The sequence below is a fragment of the Podarcis raffonei genome, chromosome 15 (genome assembly GCF_027172205.1).
Source record: "Podarcis raffonei isolate rPodRaf1 chromosome 15, rPodRaf1.pri, whole genome shotgun sequence".
NCBI classification, from domain to species: Eukaryota; Metazoa; Chordata; class Lepidosauria; order Squamata; family Lacertidae; genus Podarcis; species Podarcis raffonei.
The window spans coordinates 31,679,692-31,704,670 of NC_070616.1; the positions used below are offsets into that span (position 1 = coordinate 31,679,692).

General features: G+C 40.6%; 1 protein-coding gene across 1 annotated transcript; it reads right to left on the bottom strand.

Annotated features, from left to right (window-relative positions):
• Positions 1 to 310: 310 nt before the first annotated feature.
• On the bottom strand, positions 311 to 4,846 carry LOC128403144 (pulmonary surfactant-associated protein C-like). The gene is made up of 4 exons (XM_053367808.1): positions 4,728 to 4,846; positions 3,412 to 3,549; positions 2,015 to 2,152; positions 311 to 412 (listed from the first exon to the last, which is right to left on the bottom strand). The coding sequence occupies exons 1-4, from the start codon at positions 4,773 to 4,775 to the stop codon at positions 311 to 313; spliced, it is 426 nt and encodes a 141-aa protein (XP_053223783.1). The 5' UTR covers positions 4,776 to 4,846.
• Positions 4,847 to 24,979: the final 20,133 nt, after the last annotated feature.

The window sequence follows — 24,979 nt, forward strand, 5'->3', positions numbered from 1 at the left end:
GTTCCTGTGCTTAAGACCAAAAGCCAGTGGCCCTTTCTTCATACACGCGGATGGCTCTCGCCTGTCAAAGCACCAGTTCACGAGGGTTATACGCAAGGGAATCGCTGCCATGGGGCTCCCATCTGGGGAGTACGCCGCACATTCTTTCCGCATCGGGGCTGCAACCACTGCTGTGCACATGGGTTTACAGGCGGAGAGGATAATGGATATGGGACGGTGGAAGTCGAACGCTTACAGGGGATACATCCAGAAACCATGCTAACGTTCCCTCCCCATCAGCCCCTGACCCGGCTCTCTTACTCTTTTATTTTCAGCTGTCGGGGCGGTGCGTCTGTGGATCATCGGCCACAGCATTGTCCACTGGGTGAGATTGCGTGCGGTCACCAGGGGCTGGGGCAGTGATCTGCAGCTCCTAAACAATGTTGAAGAACAAAGCAGGAAGCATAGAAGATTTGGGGATAAATTAAGGAATGCCCTCCTCTAAGTGTGCAGCTGGTGCTGTGCTTTAAACAGGGGGTGGGAGGCAAGTTCCTTGCTAGAGATTATTAGGAAATGGATTGGAAAGAAAAACTGCTAATATTATAATACCGTTATGCAAGTCTGTTGCTTGTTGCAGTGACGTAGAATGGGAGGGGGCAGAGGGGCTGTTGTCCCGGGCACAAAATTTGGGGGTGGCATAAAAATTCAAAAGAAAAATAAACCACTTTGAGGTTGTTGTTTTTTAAAAAGCACAATCAACTGGTGTCAAGCAGTGTAAAAATTATATGGAATAAATAAATAATAATAATAAAAATAAAATAAACAGCCGCTGACCCTGTCCCCTCTCCCTGCTGGGAAGACCCTTCCCCACCACCATCGTTGCCCAGCCCTGATAGGAACCATGGGTTAGGGCAGAGCTTTCTAAACTGTGCGTCGCAACACATTAGTGTGTCTTGCAAACACTCCCCATTCTCCTCCTGGGGCTGGAAAGCGGTTAGTTTAACCTCTGGTTTGCTAGTAAAACTGAATTACTGTGTCCCGAAATGATGCATGTCTAAAAAGTTTGTCACCAACGTGAAAAGTTTGGAAAGCTCTGGATTAGGGAGAGCCCCGGGCACTGGCAATCCACGCTACGCCCCAGTCTTATTGTAAACTACAACCTCCAGTTTGTAATTAACGTAAGGTTGCCATATGTCCAGAATTTCCTGGACATGTGCCCAGGGAAAATTTTTGGATAATCAGCAAAATATCCTGGATTTATAGCTCAACAACTTTGAGTTTCCATAAAAAATTAACTTTTGTGTCCTGAATTTTAGTTCTAGAAATATGGCAACCCTAAATTAACACCAAGCCACAATTCTTTGAAAGCAAAACTAAACTCAGCAGAAGTCGTCCTCCTGGGAGGAGGAAAATGGAGGAGGCAGCAAGTGAGCTCAAGGCTTTGTTTAGACTCATAGAAGCTTGAAATATACTCAGAGTCGCAAAGTGATTTCATGCTCTTTATTCAGCTCATAGTGGTGAGGAGGAATGAATGAAAGTCCCCTCACCGTATCTGCTTTATATACATTATTTACACAATGGGCTGCACATGATTGGCTAATTCCGGAATTCTACTGTAAGCCAATCAGGTTGTGGATTCACTTCTATCTGGAGCATGATTGGGTGGTTCCTGCCAACCAATCATACTGCTGCATTGTTCTAGGCCCAAGCAGACTGCTGCATTCTGAATCCTATTGTTCTAGGACCAATCAGACTGCTGCCTTTTGGATCCTATTGTTCTAGGACCAATCAGACTGCCGCAGTTTGGATCCTATTCAACTCAGTACATAACAAAGCTCATCTACGTACAGCTAAACCAAGCTTTAGTGTCCCATGTGTACTGGGCTGTGAATTAAGAAAGGCACCATGGGTTCCAGTGTAATGTTGCAGAAGATCATGTAGGGACAGAACTCTAAGACTATTCAGTTCAACTACCTGAAATAGTACAATGTCTTAGAATGTTTTGGTGTCCACCTAGAATATATTTGACACTTACGTGTTTATAGTCATAGACAACAGTTGCTGAGGTCGTATTGCTCTGGATATGAAAGGCAGCAACACTTTCCTGGTTATTCACCATCACAGTTTGCTCAACCACTTCGCCATCTCCTCTACTACTAGTGATTTTAATTATCTACAAAGGAGACAAGTTTCAGCAGGGAAATGCATTTTCTATGTTCCTGGTACTTTGCATGGGTGATCTCGAAGCACAAATCTGAAGCATTTTAGCTGGTGCTATAGAGTCATATCAAAATAAAGACGACATGGCAAGCATTTGGCAAGCATGGCAACCTCATGCATTTAATAAACACACAAGCACTTTTCAGATGATTAATATGTGTGTAGCAGTGATGGATTAAATTTTAATCTCTAAATAAATGCCGAATTGGCAATCGTAGAGAAGGGAAGTTGTCTGTTCCCCTAATTCCCCATGTTTCTGTGTACATTACTGAGGTCCAATTAAATTCCTTAACAATGATGTAAGCGTATTTATTATAGAGAGTCTTGATTCTGGTGTAACTATTTCCACCTTCAAATAACTTGTGGAGGGAGGAATAATGCGGTTCCTTCCACCGTGTCCCTGTGTGCATGGGCAAAGGTTTTCTCCACTTATGCTGCTAGAGATCTTTTAGTTGGAGGACCTGGGATTTAGAACTTTGGGCTGGTATCTGGCAATTTGTGCACTTAAATCCTAAACTAAACCAAGTCCCAAATAACCCAACAGACCAGGGAATAGGGAACCTGTGTCCCTCCACATGCTGTTGGATTACATTTCCCATCAGCCTTGACCCTTGGCTATGATGACTGGGGCTGATGGGAGCTGGAATTCAATAACATCTGGAGAGTCACAGGTTCCCAACCCTTGGTCTAAGGATTCCAGAGATAATGGGTTGTATCCTGCTAAATTCTTCTCAGATTGGATCCATTGACATTAATGAACCTAAGTTAGTCATGTTCATTAATTTCAAGGGATCTACTTGGAGTGGGATCAGCACTGGATGCAACCCAGTGTATGTGAGACACTTTGAACACTCCAAAACACTTTATGAAATGGTAATATGACGATATCCCAAATGGAAACCCCATATTGAGAGGATGTGTACTTCTGCATCTCAAATATTCTCAACAAAGTCATTTGACTTCATGACCTCCTTCTCATCCAAAATCAGACTGGCAGGGTTCATCAGCACCAACACTGGCCCTGCACATCACCCTATGGAATGAGTGGCTGGTCTGCAAGCCATGTTTAAATTTCCTATAATCTGTCAGAGTGATTCTCCCTTGGACACTGTGAGGAATTTCAAATGATGATCAGTAGCTTAGCCGCTGATGGCCAATGATCAGCCTTACTCTTTTGAATGACACTAGCTTTCTTTTCAGTCTTCTACTCACCTTTTCGGTGTGTTGCTGCGTCATGTAAACGCCAATGAGAATCGCTCCAATAATGATAATGGCCAGAAGCACCAGGATGACAGAGATGAGGATCATTTGCTTCCTGTCCTTAGGCACTCTGGGTATAAACCTGAGGGCCTGGGAAAGAGAGACAGGGGCTTAGCCAGGAAAGGACAGACCATTACTCTCTCCACCCACAGATTCCCATTCATATGGCACTTTCTGAGACAGTGAGCTGCAACACAGTTTAAGCAGGACAGCCATGGGAGCTTCTTATTTCAAGTAAAGGCTTTTTGTGAGGAAGGTTATATTTTAATACTAAAAAAAGGAACCATTTCTTGAAACACGAATCAAGTAACAGGTCTAGAGAATGCAGAAATCATAATTAATTTCTGTGCCTACCTTAGAATGGTAGGATTTGCAGGATTGTGCCTTGCACAGAATTAAAACTTAATATTTTGGGATAATTGGTGAGTAATTTTAGCTGCAATTCTACGGCCCATGGGATCGTGCCCAAGGGGCCATAGGATACATCAGAGCTCCTTTTGCAGTCTTGGGGACTGAGACTAGCAGTGGCTTTTCAGGTTTTCAGGCAGGATTTCCGCCCAGCCCTATCTGGGGACACCAGGGAATTGACCCCAGGACCTTTTGCATGCAAAAATGTGCCCAACCATCGAGCTTTCTCCTGTGCTCCTCAGGGAAGCAAGCTAGTTTAAGAGGGTGCAGACCAGGCTACATAGGACGTGGGTGGTGCTGTGATCTAAACCACATTGCCTCTTCGGCTTGCCAACTGGAAGGTTGGCAGTTCAAATCCCCATGCTGGAGTGAGCTCCTGTTGCTCTGTCCCAGCTTCTGCCAACCTAGCAGTTTGAAAACATACCTGTGGCAGGAAGGTAATCATCATTTCTGTGCGCTGTGGCATCTGCCACGGTGTTCTGTTGCGCCAGAAGTGGTTTAGTTATGCAGGCCACATGACCTGGAAAGCTGTCTTTGGACAAACGCCGGCACCCTTGGCCTGAAAGTGAGATGAGCACCGCAACCCCATAGTCGTCTTTGACTGGACTTAACCATTCAGGGGTCCTTTACCTTTTACCTTTACCTTTTTACATAGGACACACAGCTCTGTCATCTTCAACCGAAACTTGAAACTGGTGCCTCATCCTGCCTAATGATATGGCAGGCCGTACTTGGCATTCTGTGTCAACATCTGTCAGTTTTGCTACTGAGTTACTATCAAAATTAGTTCTCTAGCACACCCCAAATACCATTTTCTGCCAAATAGGTTCCCTGCCCACCAAAAAATCTAGAGTACTTACTATGGGTTCTGATGACATGTTGACCTGACAGTCGACTTTGGAGTCCATCTCTGCTGCGATGTCAAATGAAAACTACCGTAGCCAGTTCACTTTTATAGGAAGATCTATGGGCAGGATGAGGCCAAAGGTTCCTGACAAACTCGATCATGGGAAATATGATCACCAGTAATTACATCTGACCTGGCATTTGACCTCCTTTAGCTGAAGGGGGAATTTCTATTTGAGCAGTATACCATGGAGAGAGCTTTAGAAAGCACAGCAAACCCCCACCCCCACAAAAACTAGAATTTTCACATTTTTAACAGTGACTTAGCAACTGATTACCCAACATATTGAGGTTCTCTCTTAAATTTGTTAATCAAGGGTTGTAGCCAACTAAGGTATACTCGGAATAGACCTATTGAAATTAATGAACTTAAGTTAGTCATGTCCATTAACTCTAGTAGGTTGGCTGTGAGTAGGGCTTGAATTGGATACAGCCCCAATTATTTAACTATAATGGGTTCAGGAAGTCCCTGATATCTATTGGTAGATGTTGTTGAGCTACAACTCCTGCTGGCATAGCCGATGGCCAGGGATGATACATCTGGAGGACCACAGGTTCCCCATCCCATCTGAGTGTTTTCCGGGAAATGGGAAGTTGTAAGTTTGATGGGGATTAGAACCTCTAGGAGGAAGGAAGCTGGAATGAAGGGAGACCACAGGGAGGAGAGCTGAAGGGAAGGGATAGTGAGAGTAACCAGGGAGACCCTGCCCATGTGACAGGAAGACTGCGACCATGTTGTTGTTTTCCCTTGCTCCCCCTCAATACGCATATCTGCTAAAATACTGGGAAACAAAAGGAAGTTACAATGGTTATCTTATCAGGTGGCCAGTTTAGCAGCTTTTATAGCCCTAGTTATTGGGGAAATCTACCTGTATACACAACTGATAAGCATAGGTTTATGATGCTGAGTGCAACCAGAAAGTCTTCCATGTGCAACTGTAAAACGTCAGCCTTACAAATGGAAATTGCTACCTGCATACAAAACCGACAAGGGTACATTTTTTGATGCTGCACCCGAGGCTACAGGCCTCCATTTTCCGCATCCTTGCTGTCACACGGAAGAAGAGATTCTGTACATATATCTGTCTACTCCTGTAGATAGCTATTTTATGGGACACCTTTATATACAGGCACCCCCCCATTTGCATGAGGGTGGTGTTCCAGGTCATTGTGCATGTCATCAGGATGTGCGTAAGCTTGCCCTGCCCTGTTTCACCCCCGTTCTGCCCCATGCTGAAAACGGCACCCCCTCCAACATGTCTCTGATGAGAATAGAGATGTCCCATTCCATAATTATAATTTTACTTTTTATACCCCACACATCTTATTGGGTTGCCCCAGCACTCTGGGCAGCTTCCAACATATATAAAAAACATAATACAGTGCTACCTTGGGTTAAGAACTTAATTTGTTCTGGAGGTCCATTCTTAACCTGAAACTGTTTTCAACCTGAAGCACCACTTTAGCTAATGTGGGCTCCTGCTGCTGCTGCACCTCCAGAGCACAATTTCTGTTCTCATCCTGAAGCAAAGTTCTTAACCTGAGGTACTATTTCTGGGTTAGCGGAGTCTGTAACCTGAAGCGTATGTAACCTGAAGTGTATGTAACCTGAGGTACCACTGTAAAATATTAAACATTCAGAATACATCCCTATACAGGATTGCCTTCAGACAGTTCAGGGGTTACATAACTCCATACCCTCCAACATTTCTCCACTGAAAATAGGGACATCCTAAGGAAAAGCGGGACATTCTGGGACGCAATCAGAAACCGGGACAGCTTCTCTAAATCAGGGAAGTCCCTGGAAAATAGGGACACTTGGAGGGCCTGAAACTGTGCACACATCTGTGGTTGCACACATGCCAATCGCACACAAAAGGGGGTTTGCCTGTATATAAGAAAAGCAATTCAAATAATTATCCACCACTTTTTGGTAGTCACACCCACCCTCCTGGCAGATGTAGACATCTGAAGGCAGCCCTGATTTGGGAAGCTTTTAATGTTTGATGTGTGTGTGTTTTCTTTCACTCTATATTTTTGTTGGAAACCTCCCAGAGTGGCTGAGACAACAAAAGCATATTATGTTAGCAAATGTGTTTGGTTTTTTTGTATGTTTTAATAATAATAATAATACATTTTATTTGTATCCCACCCTCCCTGGCCAAAGCCAGGCTCAGAGTGGCTTACATCATATAAATAAGACAATATGCATAATACAATATGCAAATAAAATAACATTCGACATTCATTACAATTATATAGAATAATATTTTGTATGTTAAATGGTATAGTTTAATTATGGAGACGTGATAGGAAACTGAGCACAGCCTTATTGTAATACTGTACATTGTTCCTGATGTTATAAGAATCCTATGGTCCCAAATATGAAATAAATATTCATAAATGTATAAGGAAACACATACATAAGTATATAAACCACATGTCTGAAATAGTACAGGAGAGCAATCCTGAAGTCATTTTGACTCTCCCCAATTGACCTCAATATATTTCTCTGCAAGAAGGGAGGAAATGGAGAAAGCCTCCCCTTTGTCTTTTTGCTTACAAATCCTGTCTTAAGGGTGTATTTGTGTATGAACAGGGTGAGCCTGGGACCTGGGACTCAGAAACTTAAGTATTTACCATCACAAAAGAATGGCCAGGTTGCCCAGGTAAAGCAATCAGTGACCATTAACAGATATCCTGGCAAACAGGATTTCTGCTATAGACCACCTCCTTCTGTAATGTTTGCACGATGTTTCGGGGGTGGTCTTGGTCTGCAGCAGGCTTCCTCACCCTCGGCCCTCCAGATGTTTTTGGCCTACAACTCCCATGATCATCCCTAGATAGCAGGGTCAGTGGTTGGGGATGATGGGAATTGTAGTCTCAAAACACCTGGAGGGCTGAGGTTGAGGAAGCCTGGTCTACAGGGTGGGCAATTTCAAAAATCTATATATGGGCTTGTGCACCATTGTTCTGGGTCCCTCCTCTCTCCTGCGTAGGGTGAGTGAGGACCCTGTTGCAACAGTTTAATAAAGATCAGGCTTACTAGCTGCTTTGCTTCTCAATTTTCTCTGGCTGGCCTCTGTTGTTTTCTCCTACCGATAGGGAACCTACTTAAGGACTCTATACGGGCTCTTGGATACCCAATAAGGGAGAAGGAGCAGGTTTTTTCTATAACACTGACTTTTATACCATTCCTCAGTAAAATTCCGCTCTTCCTTTCACAGTGTTCCCCCAAAACTGAACCCTGTCGTACCCTTCCCAGCCCAAGCTCATCACGTAGGAGCAAGAGGAAACTTTAACTCTATTCACTGCTCACCCCCACGCCCCCGTGTTATGGTGCTCCAAGCTCTGGGTTTCCAACACCTTAAGCAATCTCCTAACAACTATTATTCTCCTGCTAACTTATAAACTCTGATGTCACTTTTTCACAGACTTGATAGCTTAGCCAGCCCCAGAGGCACCATTTGCCTGGGAAGTTTGTAGCCAGGGCTGCTGCAATGAACAGCGGTGGAAGCCTTTGGGAGGCAGAGACGAGAGAGGGCATCAGAGAAGGGAAAGAAGGAAAGAGGGACAGAGGCCAGTGTTGCCCGCGGTACTCTGACTATCATTCAAGGCGCCCCAGGGTGCCACGGCACACTGGTTGAAAACCACTGGCTTAGCCAAATATGAGACGTGGTGAGAATAAACCAAACTTTATTGCTACAATAAAAGCTGAATGTACCAGGCACTTATATGATGGTCTTAATAAGAGTGGCTGGATATTTATATTTCTTTTCCTATCTTATCCTGTCCTGCCTAATCTACCCATTACTCCACAGAACCCACATCAGAGAGGAACAGAAGGGCATGGGCGCTGCATGACAAAAGAACAGATTTACGGTGTATCAATACCATGTCACAGAACTGAAATTCTTCCAGGCTGTTTCAGTCTTCTGTGGCTATAATTCATAGCTCCAACATGTCCTGAGCTGAGGTAGAAGAATACTTTATTGAGAACAGAAAATTTCCTTGTAATTAATAGAGTAGATCCAGATTGTCCCTAGATATTGCTTTTTCATGCCCAGATGACTGCCTCTATTTCCTTAAAGAACACAATATATAGCGTCCCTTCCCTTGGCACTGGACATTCCCATTGAAGAGTCGCCATGCAGTGTGGTCCCTTCATCCTCCTGTCTCTCATTGTGGGCCTTTTCGCACCCTGGCCTGAGCTGCTGGGCATCTCTGCGTCAGATACAGGTATGAGCTCTCTCTCCTCTTACAACTTCTAAATCTTATGTGTATCATGGCTGTACCTCCCCCTATTTCTCTCCAATTCTTTAACCTGCCTCTCTACATAGGGTTGCCCCCTTCCATAAGGCCCAAGTGATGTGGAGCTTGCTTTCTTGTAGGCAACACATGCACCCAATTATATTGATCACGCTATGGGAGTTTGAGGAGCTTGTGTGCCTACAAAGATTCCCTGGGCTGACTTTGCCCAGTGAGTGAACATGTGACCTTGAAAGGAGCTCAATGGATTCTCCATGGTGGCTCAAAATGAAGAGCTGTGGGGTTGTATCCAACATATTTCTACTCAGAGTAGATCCATTCAAATAGATGACTCTAAGTTAAACACGACAATTCATTTCAATGCCTCTATGCGTTGTATACCAGCTGTGGTCCTTGCTTGGGATCAGTGTCAGCACCTGGAATTCTCAGAAGTTGCTGGCATTCTAGCACCCTGCCCAAGGCCACAGTAGATCAGTGATACTCTGGTTGTTCTGTGAGTCACTCTTTAAACTTTACACTATGTTCCCGGGGAAGCAACATTCTGGCAACTACAGTGGTACCTCGGGTTAAGTACTTAATTCGTTCCGGAGGTCCGTTCTTAACCTGAAACTGTTCTTAACCTGAAGCACCACATTAGCTAATGGGGCCTCCTGCTGCTGCCGCACCACCGGAGCACGATTTCTGTTCTCATCCTGAAGCAAAGTTCTTAACCCGGGGTACTATTTCTGGGTTAGTGGAGTCTGTAACCTGAAGCGTATGTAACCTGAAGCGTATGGAACCCGAAGTACCACTGTATCAGATTTGGAGTACACCTACCCTTGAATAGTCTGATCTCTCTCTTCAGCAATCTTTGCCAACTAAGCTCAGGGCTCAGGGTGTGGACGTAGGAGTCTTGTTCATGGTTAGTGTTGACTTCTGGCATCCTCAGGAATATGTGTTGTTTCACTACGCCAGCCAAGATACCTTGCAGGTGGTACTCACCAGAGTGGCAGAGAGCGGCATGTTGTTTGGCCCATATGGTTTTGTTTGATTTTTGGTTCATAGATAGACAACTTGGCTTCTTCCAGAAGTCTTGGATTTCAGTTTCCCAGCTGACACCCAATGCTAAACTATTGAGAACAGGAAAGTGACTCTCAGCTAGAACTGGATACAGCCCAGTGGTGGGGATGTAAGGTTATTAAAAGCTTCTGGGTAATGATCTATAATAAACTGAAGAAAATGTTTAAACTAACTTTTGTTAAAAAACCTGAAGCTTTTTTACTAGGACTGATAGGAACTGAACTCCCCAAAGAAGATAAGAAAATATTTTTATATGCTACAACAGCTGCCCAAATATTGTTAGCCCAAAGATAGAAGGACAAAAAGATAGCAACGAAAGAAGAATGGCAAATCAAGCTAATGGACTATGCAGAAATGGCAAAATTAATGGCAAAACTCAGAGACTATGACAATGAGAAGTTTAAAAAAGAGTGGGAATTGTTTATTATTTACCGGTATGTGCAAAAATCCTGTAAACAGGTTGATACATATAAGTAAAGCATTTAAGTAAATGCTTGCAACTAGCAGAAAATTAGATAAAATTAAGGGAAATAATAATTGAAAAGGTTTAAGAATGGATATGCAGAAGAACTTAGTTAATATAAGGAACCAGAAGAGGGTATGGAGGGAAGTCCAGAGATTTAGGGAATCTCAAAGAGAAGGTTTGTGAAAACATATTTGTATAAATTTAGATCTGGTAGAAATGTGAGTTAATTGCTGTTTTTATTTGTGAGGTGGAGTCACATGGTCAATGTCATTGCTTTCTGTGTTTCAGACTTTGATATAATGTTTATATGAGGCTTGCCTTTCTTTGCTTTTACCCACCAGATTGTCTACCTGATATATGCAAACGCCCTAAGAATGTAGGAAGATGCAGAGCACGTTTACCACGTTTTTTCTTCAATATTGAAACCCTGAAGTGTGAGGAGTTCATTTTCGGTGGCTGTGGAAATAATGCAAATAACTTTCTGACTGAAAGTCAATGCTATCAGGAATGTAGATGCTTTGGTAAGAACAAATAACTTGCTGTTTTAGGGCAGGAGCTGTGAACATTTGGGGCACATTTCAAAATTTGAGAAACTCTGATGGGTGCATGTCCCCTTTTCTTGAAAACATGAAAGGCCTCCAAGTACAATATTATTATCTCTCTCTCCGAACCCCTCCATACAAACCCAGAAAGGCAACATCCTCTCCCCTTAAACATAACTGAAGAGAAATCATTGTTTGAAATGATTTTTGGTACATTTTTACATATTGCAAATTTTATTTGAGACCACTGAACAAGACTTATGGTCAAAAAGCCTTTGGCTTATTTTTCTTAAGGTATCTTAGCACAATGACAAACAGAATGTCTGATAAGATAAAAATCAATTAAAATAAAATAATGTGTACCATTACAGTGGCACCTCGGGTTAAGTACTTAATTCGTTCTGGAGGTCCGTTCTTAACCTGAAACTGTTCTTAACCTGAAGCACCACTTTAGCTAATGGGGCCTCCTGCTGCCGCCGCACCACCGGAGCATGATTTCTGTTCTCATCCTGAAGCAAAGTTCTTAACCCGAGGTACTATTTCTGGGTTAGCGGAGTTTGTAACCTGAAGTGTATGGAACCTGAAGTACCACTGTATCAGATTTGGAGTACACCTACCCTTGAATAGTCTGATCTCTATCTTCAGCAATCTTTGCCAACTAAACTCAGGGCTCAGGGTGTGGACGTAGGAGTCTTGTTCATGGTTAGTGTTGACTTCTGGCATCCTCAGGAATATGTGTTGTTTCACTACGCCAGCCAAGATACCTTGCAGGTGGTACTCACCAGAGTGGCAGAGAGCGGCATGTTGTTTGGCCCATATGGTTTTGTTTGATTTTTGGTTCATAGATAGACAACTTGGCTTCTTCCAGAAGTCTTGGATTTCAGTTTCCCAGCTGACACCCAATGCTAAACTATTGAGAACAGGAAAGTGACTCTCAGCTAGAACTGGATACAGCCCAGTGGTGGGGATGTAAGGTTATTAAAAGCTTCTGGGTAATGATCTATAATAAACTGAAGAAAATGTTTAAACTAACTTTTGTTAAAAAACCTGAAGCTTTTTTACTAGGACTGATAGGAACTGAACTCCCCAAAGAAGATAAGAAAATATTTTTATATGCTACAACAGCTGCCCAAATATTGTTAGCCCAAAGATAGAAGGACAAAAAGATAGCAACGAAAGAAGAATGGCAAATCAAGCTAATGGACTATGCAGAAATGGCAAAATTAATGGCAAAACTCAGAGACTATGACAATGAGAAGTTTAAAAAAGAGTGGGAATTGTTTATTATTTACCGGTATGTGCAAAAATCCTGTAAACAGGTTGATACATATAAGTAAAGCATTTAAGTAAATGCTTGCAACTAGCAGAAAATTAGATAAAATTAAGGGAAATAATAATTGAAAAGGTTTAAGAATGGATATAAGGAACCAGAAGAGGGTATGGAGGGAAGTCCAGAGATTTAGGGAATCTCAAAGAGAAGGTTTGTGAAAACATATTTGTATAAATTTAGATCTGGTAGAAATGTGAGTTAATTACTGTTTTATTTGTGAGGTGGAGTCACATGGTCAATGTCATTGCTCTCTGTGTTTCAGACTTTGATATAATGTTTATATGAGGCTTGCCTTTCTTTGCTTTTACCCACCAGATTGTCTACCTGATATATGCAAACTCCCTAAGAAAGTAGGAAAATGCAAAGCAAGTTTTCCACGTTTTTTCTTCAATATTGAAACCCTGAAGTGTGAGGAGTTCATTTTCGGTGGCTGTGGAAATAATGCAAATAACTTTCTGACTGAAAGTCAATGCTATCAGGAATGTAGATGCTTTGGTAAGAACAAATAACTTGCTGTTTTAGGGCAGGAGCTGTGAACATTTTGGGCACATTTCAAAATTTGAGAAAGTCTGATGGGTGCCTGTCCCCTTTTCTTGAAAACATGAAAGGCCTCCAAGTACAATATTATTATCTCTCTCTCCAAACCCCTCCATACAAACCCAGAAAGGCAACATCCTCTCCCCTTAAAACCTAAACACAACTGAACAAAAAGCATTGTTTGAAATGATTTTTGGTACATTTTACATATTGCAAATTTTATTTGAGACCACTGAACAAGACTTATGGTCAAAAAGCCTTTGGCTTACTTTTCTCAAGGTATCTTAGCACAATGACAAACAGAATGTCTGAGAAGATAAAAATCAATTAAAATAAAATAATGTGTACCATTACAGTGGCACCTCGGGTTAAGTACTTAATTCGTTCCGGAGGTCCGTTCTTAACCTGAAACTGTTCTTAACCTGAAGCACCACTTTAGCTAATGGGGCCTCCTGCTGCCGCCACACCACCGGAGCATGATTTCTGTTCTCATCCTGAAGCAAAGTTCTTAACCCGAGGTACTATTTCTGGGTTAGCGGAGTCTGTAACCTGAAGCGTATGTAACCTGAAGTGTATGGAACCCGAAGTACCACTGTATCAGATTTGGAGTACACCTACCCTTGAATAGTCTGATCTCTATCTTCAGCAATCTTTGCCAACTAAGCTCAAATCAGCCATGGCTCAGGTGTGGAGATAGGAGTCTTGTTCATGTTTAGTGTTGACGTCTGGCATCCTCAGGAATATGTGTTGTTTCACTACGCCAGCCAAGATACCTTGCAGGTGGTACTCACCAGAGTGGCAGAGAGCAGCATGTTGTTTGGCCCATATGGTTTTGTTTGATTTTTTTTTTTAATAATTAATTTTTATTCAAATTTACAATAACCAATCCAATTACAATTTTACATCCAATTTAACTTATATATCTTATAGACTTCCGTCAGCCTATCTGACAATTTCCATATTTTTCACAACTTTTCACATTCCTTAAATTTGTGTTGCACTTTAACAATCCTTATTTTATCTTTTCATTTAAACAACATTTCTTACTATTCACTTCACAAAGCTTCCTGAAATCCAACAAGCGTTATTTCCTGATCACACACAGTTTTGATATACTCTGTAAATTTGTTCCAGTCCTCGGTGAACCTCTGATCGCGTTGGTCTCGAATTTTACATGTTAATTTGTCCATTTCTGCGTATTCCATCAATTTCATTCTCCATTCCTCCCTCGTTGGCATTTCTTCCTGTTTCCATTTTTGGGCCATCAAAATTCTAGCAGCTGTAACTGCATATCTAAATAGCTTCACATCTTTCTTTTCAACATCGTTACCTAGTATGCCTAGTAACAGTGCTTCTGGTTTCTTTACAAACGTATATCTCATCATTTTTTTCATCTCGTTATAAATCATTTCCCAGAAGCTTTTCACTTTCTTACATTCCCACCACATGTGATAAAATGTTCCTTCTTTCTCTTGACATTTCCAACATTTATTACTAACTTTAAACATCTTTCCTAGTTTCACTGGAGTTATATACCATCTATATAACATTTTCATCACATTTTCTTTTATCGTAGTACATGCGGTGAATTTCATTCCCTCTTTCCATAACCTTATCCAGTCCTCAAATTGTATATTATAACCAAAATCTTTAGCCCATTGAATCATTACCGTTTTAACTTCCTCATCCTTTGTATGCCATTCGAGTAATAGTTTATACATTTTTGACAATACTTTTACATCACTATTCAAAATTTCTTGCTGAAACCTTGATTTTTTTCCTGAATAACCTTTCTCCCGCATCTCTTTTTTAAACATTGCATTCAATTGAAAATAATGCAGCCAATCATACACCTTTTCTTTAACCTCTTCATATGGTTTCAGATTCCATTTGTCACCTTCTTTAATTATTAAATTTTCATATGTAATCCAATCTCCTGTCATATTGACTTTTTTCGTACTCATTATCTCCAGTGGGGATAACCACATTGGTGTTTTCGGCTCTAATAGGTTTTTGTACCTATTCCATACTTCAATTAACGTACCTCTAAAAATATGACTTTCAAAACCTCTGTGCACTCTGTTTTTATCACACCATAGATAAGCGTGCCACCCAAATCTGTTGTCATGTCCCTCTAAATCCAACAATTCCGTATTCTCCAATTTTATCCATTCTTTCAACCAGCAAAGACACGAAGCCTCACAGTATAACTTCAAGTCTGGCAGGGCAAAGCCTCCTCTTTCTTTTGCATCTGTTAATATCTTAAATTTAATTCTCGGCTTTTTGCCCTGCCAGATATATTTTGACATTGTTCTTTGCCATTCTTTAAATATAGTCACTCCTTTAATTATTGGTATCGTCTGAAACAAAAACAACATTTTCGGTAGCACGCTCATTTTTATCGTTGCAATTCTTCCCCAGAACGATAGTCTCATTCTTGCCCATACGTCTAAGTCACGTTTAATCTTATTCCAGACTGGTACATAATTATTTTGAAACAAGTCAATATTTCTAGGAGTTAACGTGATTCCTAAATACTTTACTTTTTTTACCACATTCATTTCTGTTTGCTGCTGTATTTCTTCTATAACTTCTTGATCCAAATTTTTAACCATTATTTTGGTTTTTTTCCTATTTAATTTAAAACCTGACACCTGACCAAAATATTCAATTTCTTCTATCACTTCTTTAACACTCTGTATAGGATCCTCAATAGTTATAACCAAGTCATCGGCAAAGGCTTTTACCTTATATTGATTGCCGCCCACAGTTACTCCTTTTATATTTGCATTATTTCTTATAGTTCTTAGGAAGACCTCCAGGACCGAGATGAATAACAGCGGGGATAACGGACACCCTTGTCTTGTACCTTTCATTATGACAATATCTTCTGTTATAACGTTATTCACAATTAATTTTGCTCTCTGTTCCGAATATATTGCCTTTATACCACTTAAGAAAGATTGACCCACATCCATATATTCTAAATTCTTTAGCATAAATTCCCAATAAATGTTATCAAAGGCCTTCTCAGCGTCCACAAAAATCAACATTGCTTGTTTATCCTTCCCGCTTGACAAATATTCAATTATGTTAATTACATTTCTTATATTATCTTTCATTTGTCTCCCGGGAAGGAAACCCGCTTGATCCTTATGTATCATTTCATTCAAAACCTTTTTCATCCTATTTGCCAAAATATTTGCAAACATTTTATAATCGTTGTTCAATAACGAAATTGGCCTGTAGTTTTTAACCTGCATTAAATCCGAGTCTTGTTTGGGAATTAACGTTATGTATGCTTCCTTCCAAGTTTCAGGTAGTTCTCCTTTTTCCAATATCTTGTTCATTACATCTTTCAGTGGTACAAGTAAAGTGTGTTTCATTTCTTTATAATATCTTGCACTGAATCCATCCGGCCCTGGCGCCTTCCCATTTTTTAAGTCCTTTATTGCTCTTGAAACCTCTTCCAATTCTATTGGTTCATTCAATTTAATTTTATTACTGTCTGATACTTTTTGCACCCTTTTCTTCTTTAAATATTCTTCTATTGCTTTAATGTTAAGTTTCTCTTTTCTTTTATATAAGTCTTTATAAAAGTCCACAAAGCCTTTCCTTATTCCCTTCGGGTTCTCTATCTCTTGATCTTCTATTTTGATTTTCTTAATTATGCTTTGTTCCTTCCTCTTTTTAATTTGCCACGCAAGCCATTTTCCAGATTTGTTTGCATATTCAAAATTCTTTTGCTTCATTCTTCTTATATTCCATTCCACTTCTTTATTAATTATCATTGCAAATTGTGTCTGTAACATTTTTATACTCTGTTTTACTTTCTCATCACCTGGCCTTGTCGTTAATTTCTTTTCGTTTTCCATTATTTGTTTTAAAATTTCCTTCTTCCCTTTTTCTCTCATTCTATTTTTAATTGAATTTTGTTGAATGAAGAATCCTCTCATTACGGCTTTGCTGGCGTCCCAGACCACACTCGTTTTCGTTCCTTTGTTAGAATTGTTTACAAAATAGTCCGTCAAACATTTCTTCGCCATATCCACAATTTTTTGGTCATCTAGAAGGTTTTCGTTTAGCCTCCACCTGAAGGACTTTTCTTCACTCCCTTTTAGAATGGCTTTCACCGCATTATGGTCTGATAGTACTTTGGGTTGAATCTCAATCTTTAATATTCTTGTAGTTAACTCACCAGAAACCCAGATCTGATCAATTCGAGACATTGCTTGATTAACTTCTGAATAAAAGGTAAATTGTTTTTCTAACGGGTGTCTCAATCTCCAGATATCCACCAAATTACAGTTTTCCGCCATATCAAAAAAGGGTTTTGGTAGTTTCCCTTCTTTCGATTTACCTTTGGCCCGAAGTCTGTCCATTTCCATTGAGACCACCCCGTTGAAGTCTCCCATTATTATTATTTTCTGATCCAAATATTCAAATAATTTTTCCTCCAATCCTTTGAAAAAATCTGCTTTGCATCCATTTGGTGCGTAAACTCCAATAATTATTAATTTTTCGCCTAGCCAGTTGACTTGTACTGCTATGATCCTTCCTTCCTCGTCTTTGAATAGTTGCTGTGCCTCTAATTTGCTTTTTATATACAAAACCACCCCTCTCTTCTTGCTTTTATCCGATGAAACAAATTCATTTCCCAATTTTTTATTAACCAAAATTTTCCTATGCGCTTTTTTAACATGGGTCTCTTGTAAACAAATAATGTCCAAATTCTTCTGTTTTAGATGTTGTATCACTTTATTCCTTTTTTTTCTTTCATTCAAGCCATTTGTATTCCATGTCCATAATTTTAATGCCATGATGTCTATCAATTAAATAAATTCTTTTTCCTCTTTTTACTTCTCTTCCTCTTCTTTATCTTCTTCACTTTCCTCTTCTTCGTCCTTTTCTCCTCCTCTTCCTTTTCCTTTCTCCTTACTGTCTCGCTCCTCTTCCTCCTCCAGCTCCACCGAATCTCCCTCGCCACCTCTAGCTCCCCGCACTTCTGCCTCTTCTCCAACTCTGGTCAGCTCTCTGTATCTTCTGAAATTTTTTTCCACATCTTCTGGTTTAATCAGTCTGTGCCTCTTCCCTTTGTATGCAAATGTCACTCCTTCTGGAAATTCCCACTTAAATTCTATTCCATTTTTCTTCAATGTTTGTACTAATTGTCTGTATCGGTCCCTTTTTTTCAGTAGTCTCACCGGCACGTCTTTAAAAATAATTATATAATTTCCGTCGATGTTTACACGCTTCTCTCTGTTTCTTTGCAAAATCAAATCTCTCATTTCTTTGTCCCTAAAAATAATCAAACAGTCACCGGGGAATTTTTTGGCTTTGGTCGTTCTTATTTTAATCCTAAATGCGTTTTGTATCGTTTTCTCCACATCTTCAATTTTCATATCCAACCATTGGGCAATTTCTGCCGTCAATTTTTCTTTAATCTTTTCTCCCTGGGTTTCTGGCACCGATCTTAATCTCAAGTTAGACTCCCGTTGCCGAAGTTCATTCATCGCAACCGCATCCCAGAGCTCTTCCTGCGTCCTATTCACTTCTGACATTTCTACTCTTATTTTTTCCTCTTCCTTTCGCACCTCTCTCATTTCTAGTTTTGTCCTTTTCATTCCTTCTTCCAAGTTTTGTGTTCTTTTAACAATCTTGGTGTTTTTCTTTACAATTTCCTTCATTTGGTCTTTCAGTTCATTCACTGTTAAATCAATTTTATTGTCCATTTGTTCTAATTTAGTTTCCATATTGCCCAGTTTACTCTCAAGGTTTTTCTCGCTACTTTTTATATCTGTTTTAAGTTCTGAAAACATCTTTACAATATCTGCCTTCCATTCCGGTTCTTGTCTTGAACCCTTTCTGTCTCCTGGTGTTGCTCCTTCTGTCTTTTTCTGGGTATGCGACATTTTACCTTCCCCTTCCCTTTTTGTCTTTTACACAGATAAATAATAATACAAAAAGCAAAACCAATAATTTTGTTTTACCCAACCTTATTAGATATCAACAAACTATTTTTGTTCAATATACAACCAGAATAAAGTCTTTAAACTCAATATCAATTAAACAGTTTCCATATCTTATACATCTATATCATAAACCAAATCCAAATATATTTAATTCTGGTAGGGGAAAGAGTTAGTCACTTTGTTAATGTATAAGCAACAGTCAAATAAATCAGAAGACCCTTCTATAACTTCTTGCCACTTGCTTGGCTAAATCCCAGGAGTTGGTTGTGTAGTTTAGAACAATAACAATTATCTCTTCTTTTCTTCTATCTTTCCCAAGAGTCTCTTACAAAAATCTTTAATCCCAATAACCCAGGTTCCAAACAAAATGAGTGACATAGTTCCCAAAAAAGACCAAAAAAAAAAACCCAGAGGGCAAGCAAACTGATATTCCTTATATAGGGAGAAAACAGACGAAGAAGAGCAAAACCACAAAAATCCGTTATAGAGGAGTAGATGAAGTTATTTCCTTTGGTAACTAAATAGCCACCAGGGTGTTCTCTCTTGGCAACAAAATGGCGTTTTATATCCCTTGCTTGTAGCTTCAAAGAGGCGGCGGGGGGGGGACTCAATAGTAACAAAAATAATGGCTTTACTGTCACACGGGCTCCTTAAATATCCAACAGAGAATTTCAAAAAAGAAAGAGGTAGGTGTCCATCGTCATCATTCTCTCCTATTACTTGAATTGTATGTATTTAAATAGTTTCAAATCGGTGCCTCAGAGTCCGCAACTTTTACTACGCAGTTTTTTTTTAAAGTGAAAGTAATCTCGCTGTCTCCTTTTCTCCTTCCCCCCGCTCACAGAGAGTTCTCCGAAAGTCTGTTTTTAAATGCTTCTCCACAATTCCTTTCTCCTTTCACTTATTACACAGTCAGTATTTTAGGAGACTTTCCTCCTACAGTCTCTCCGTTATATCTTTAAAAAAAAACTTTACCGCTTGTCAAAACTTACAGTCTTTCCGCTCCGCGAATTCTTCTTGTGCCCAAATCCAATTCCCGGCAAGGCTGACCTCCTTTTTAGCACCCTGCCTCCACGAATTAGTCCATATTTGTCCAAATCAATCATAGAATTCGCCTTTATAAAATCCAAATTCGTTTTCTTTTTGTTTGAGAACGGATCACTTTGTGCGCAAGCTCGGGGCTTCGCTATGGAGAGATAGAAATGGCTTCCCGCTGCCGACGTCTCAACCCCGCCACACTCGTCGCCCCCAAAAAGGGGCTACTTGGTGGCCGGGGGAGAATTTAAACGGCAGAGCTGGGATCCCTGCCTCTTGGATTCCCTTCCAAGAGTATTTGGGGGGCTGCGGCGCCCTTGCAAACCCCCCTTTTTTCTCCCGATAGCTGGATACTCTTGCGAGCAAAAGATCCCGCTTGCTTCCACTTCGCGATCCGCCGGAAGTCCCGGTTTTGTTTGATTTTTGGTTCATAGATAGACAACTTGACTTCTTCCAGAAGTCTTGGATTTCAGTTTCCCAGCTGACACCCAATGCTAAACTATTGAGAACAGGAAAGTGACTCTCAGTTAGAACTGGATACAGCCCAGTGGTGGGGATGTAAGGTTATTAAAAGCTTCTGGGTAATGATCTATAATGAACTGAAGAAAATGTTTAAACTAACTTTTGTTAAAAAACCTGAAGCTTTTTTACTAGGACTGATAGGAACTGAACTCCCCAAAGAAGATAAGAAAATATTTTTATATGCTACAACAGCTGCCCAAATATTGTTAGCCCAAAGATAGAAGGACGAAAAGATAGCAACGAAAGAAGAATGGCAAATCAAGCTAATGGACTATGCAGAAATGGCAAAATTAATGGCAAAACTCAGAGACTATGACAATGAGAAGTTTAAAAAAGAGTGGGAATTGTTTATTATTTACCGGTATGTGCAAAAATACTGTAAACAGGTTGATACATATAAGTAAAGCATTTAAGTAAATGCTTGCAACTAGCAGAAAATTAGATAAAATTAAGGGAAATAATAATTGAAAAGGTTTAAGAATGGATATGCAGAAGAACTTAGTTAATATAAGGAACTAGAAGAGGGTATGGAGGGAAGTCCAGAGATTTAGGGAATCTCAAAGAGAAGGTTTGTGAAAACATATTTGTATAAATTTAGATCTGGTAGAAATGTGAGTTAATTACTGTTTTTATTTGTGAGGTGGAGTCACATGGTCAATGTCATTGCTTTCTGTGTTTCAGACTTTGATATAATGTTTATATGAGGCTTGCCTTTCTTTGCTTTTACCCACCAGATGGTCTACCTGATATATGCAAACTCCCTAAGAAAGTAGGAAGATGCAAAGCAAGTTTTCCACGTTTTTTCTTCAATATTGAAACCCTGAAGTGTGAGGTGTTCATTTTCGGTGGCTGTAGAGGGAATGCAAATAACTTTCTGAATGAAAATGAATGCTATCAGAAATGTGGACGCTTTGGTAAGAACAAATAACTTGCTGTTTTAGGGCAGCAGCTGTGAACATTTTGGGGCAAATGGGCACATTTCAAAATTTGAGAAAGTCTGATGGGTGCATGTCCCCTTTTCTTGAAAACATGAAAGGCCTCCAAGTACAATATTATTATCTCTCTCTCCAAACCCCTCCATACAAACCCAGAAAAGCAACATCCTCTCCCCTTAAAACCTAAACACAACTGAACAAAAAGCATTGTTTGAACTGATTTTTGGTACATTTTACATATTGCAAATTTTATTTGAGACCACTGAACAAGACTTATGGTCAAAAAGCCTTTGGCTTACTTTTCTTAAGGTATCTTAGCACAATGACAAACAGAATGTCTGAGAAGATAAAAATCAATTAAAATAAAATAATGTGTACCATTACAGTGGCACCTCGGGTTAAGTACTTAATTCGTTCCGGAGGTCCGTTCTTAACCTGACACTGTTCTTAACCTGAAGCACCACTTTAGCTAATGGGGCCTCCTGCTGCTGCCGCACCACTGGAGCATGATTTCTGTTCTCATCCTGAAGCAAAGTTCTTAACCCGAGGTACTATTTCTGGGTTAGCGGAGTCTGTAAGCTAAAGCGAATGTAACCTGAAGTGTATGGAACCCGAAGTACCACTGTATCAGATTTGGAGTACACCTACCCTTGAATAGGAAATATAGGAAATATATCATCTGCCTCTGAGCGTTAACCATGAGCCCCACAGACTCACGAGATAAACAACGGCTGCAAGCTTGTATTTGAGAACATTCAAGAAAGTTCTGCACCCATAAAACTCACAATGCTTGACGATATCATCCCTTGAAAGGAAAATGAACCATGGCATCTGTTTCTGAAGGAAGATTTGTTCACCTCTTATCACCTTGAGTCGCCCCTGAGATATACTGTGTACTGTGCTTTTACCTTCTTTCTAATGCTTCATCTTTGCTCTGGGTTGCCCTGGGCTCTCTGGGAGAGGAAAGGGGACGGGGGCATCTTCTTCTTCTTCTTCTTCTTCTTCTTCTTCTTCTTCTTCTTCTTCTTCTTCTTCTTTGTGTCATTTGATCCACCACAAAGATTCTCTCTTTCTTCCACAGTAGTGAAAGACGAGTAATATTTTGGCATCCTCAAAAATGCCCCCTGTTCATGTGAAAGAAGACAACAGCTAAATTCCAGATGTCCTTCCATTCACCTCAGCTGAATATTCTGAATAAGTGCAACAGTAGTTCAGCATCCTCTGTATTCTGGTTCTTGAGTATGGGGTTTTGTCCACATTAATTCATCTGCTATTAAATCCACATTAATGCTGTTAAGTGTCTTCTATGGCTTACTATTTATTTGTGGGGAGCTTAGATGATTTTAGTTACAAAAATATTTATATGCTGCTATATCATCTAAATATCAAAGTGATTTACATTATCTACATATATCATAAAACATGTAAAAAAAATTAGATTAGAGAACATCAACTAACCATTAAGTATTTTCTTAAATGCTGGCATAAAGCTGTCATTATAAAAATGTTTTCAGCAGGCCTTTAAAGATTCACAGACTGCGGAATCTCTGTTGGCTGAGCAGTTCTTAGGCCTGGGCAAATCGCTAAAGGTTTGGATTCTTGTTGTCAGATGAGCCTCACCAACTCCGGGGACAAGACATGATGCTCCTCCAGATGAACTAAGTGTTTGAGCTGACAGATGAGATGTTAGGCTGCCCTTAGGTATTTTGGACTCGTAAATTACCTTAATACAAAGACAATGAACTTGGCTCAGTAGTAGATGCGCAGCCAGTGCAGACCTTTTAACAATTCTGTCATCCTTTTGCACCAACTGGAGCTTTCAGAGGAGGCCGAAGGGCAGCCCCACATAGATCACATTGTTGTAATCCAGCCTCAAGGTTACCAACATGTGGTCAGACTTTCCCTGTCCAGGAGCAGCCATAGCTGGCCAATCAGGCAGAGCTGTCAACAGGAAATCCTAGATGCAAAGGACACCTGGGCGAACCCTCCAGAGCTGCCTTGCGTATCTCCTGGTCATGGGAACCACCCTCCCAAAGGGCATTTGTCTTCATCTGGAAGTGCTCTGGAAGGGATTTTAATTCAGCTTTAATTTTAAGAACAGCATAACCCTTTCTACTGCCATGATGTGAGCTTACAGTTTCCAGGTATGGATAGGTACCGTATTTTTCGCTCTATAACACGCACCCGACCATAACACACACATAGTTTTTAGAGGAGGAAAACAAGAAAAAAATATTCTAAACGAAACAGTGGATGTATGATTTTTGTGGTTCATGCATGTCAACTAACACAAATTGAGTGCTGACATCTAGTGTGAATACAATGAAGGAAAGAAAGTACTGCAAGGTAGCCTGCGCTAGTTCTTATGGAATCGATGGCTTGTGAGAAGTGTATAAAGGCGTGTGCACCAACCACTTCAACTATGAAAGCCAGAGTCGGGTGGTGGTGCAGTCTGTAACTCACCACCCACCTGGAATGTGTGGATAAAAAGCACAGGGGGAGCAACACAGTTGGACAGCAAGCGTTCACACGTTACACCCCCTCCCCATTAGGAGTCTGTGGTCACACCCACACTAGACATCTAAAGCAGACTTGTACCATGTTGCCAGTCCTGGCCTCCCCCAAAGAGTACCAGGAACCCTAGTTTTTTAAGGGTGCCGAGAGTGGTTAGGAGAGCCCACACTGAGAAATAATTTCGAGAGCCCTTAAGCAACTCCACGTCCCAGGATTCTTTGTGGAAAGGGCTTGGTGGTGACAAAGAATGAGGACATAATGCCTGCTGGACATTCTCAGTATCAGCACTTGGAATTCTTGGGGAGATGCTGGCATCAGAGCAGCTTACAGTGGTACCTCGGGTTAAGTACTTAATTCGTTCCGGAGGTCCGGACTTAACCTGAAACTGTTCTTAACCTGAAGCACCACTTTAGCTAATGGGGCCTCCCGCTGCTGCTGCGCCGCCGGAGCACGATTTCTGTTCTCATCATGAAGCAAAGTTCTTAACCTGAAACACTATTTCTGGGTTAGCAGAGTATGTAAGCTGAAGCGTATGTAACCTGAGGTACCACTGTACTTCCAGACATGCTCATGTGGCCATCCAGAGATTAAATAACAATCTTTTCCAGCCAAGTCAAGACTGTTCTTTTTCTCTGGCTGAATTAAAAATGGAATAAATGGTTCCAAATCTATCCCCCCGCCATGAGGTATGTGTGTATAACATGTTGCATGAACTTCATGTTTGCATTGACATAGAGAGTCTGTTGAGCAACCTTCACCAATCTGAGCTGGCAGGGGCTGGTGGGAGTTGTAGTTCAATACATCTGCAGGGCACCTAGTTGGCGAACACTGCTGTCGACCATAAGCATTCTCATGATCTGTTCTCAGGCCTTGCTATATGCAGTTGAAAGAAAAGAAAAAACCGGAAGAAGGCCATAAACTTTGCATGACCAAGATCAGGTTTGTATCAACATCCTATCACGGAACTGAAACATTTGAGAGTTCCAATGTGTCCCTATTTGATGTGGAAGAATACTTTAATGAGA

Coding starts and splice junctions, on each gene's coding strand:
- LOC128403144 (XM_053367808.1), bottom strand. CDS start 4,775: ATGGACTCCAAAGTCGACTGTCAGGTCAACATGTCATCAGAACCCATA. Junction 3,550..4,727: donor ACATGTCATCAGAACCCATA/GTAAGTACTCTA, acceptor TCTCTTTCCCAG/GCCCTCAGGTTTATACCCAG. Junction 2,153..3,411: donor CGCAGCAACACACCGAAAAG/GTGAGTAGAAGA, acceptor TCTCCTTTGTAG/ATAATTAAAATCACTAGTAG.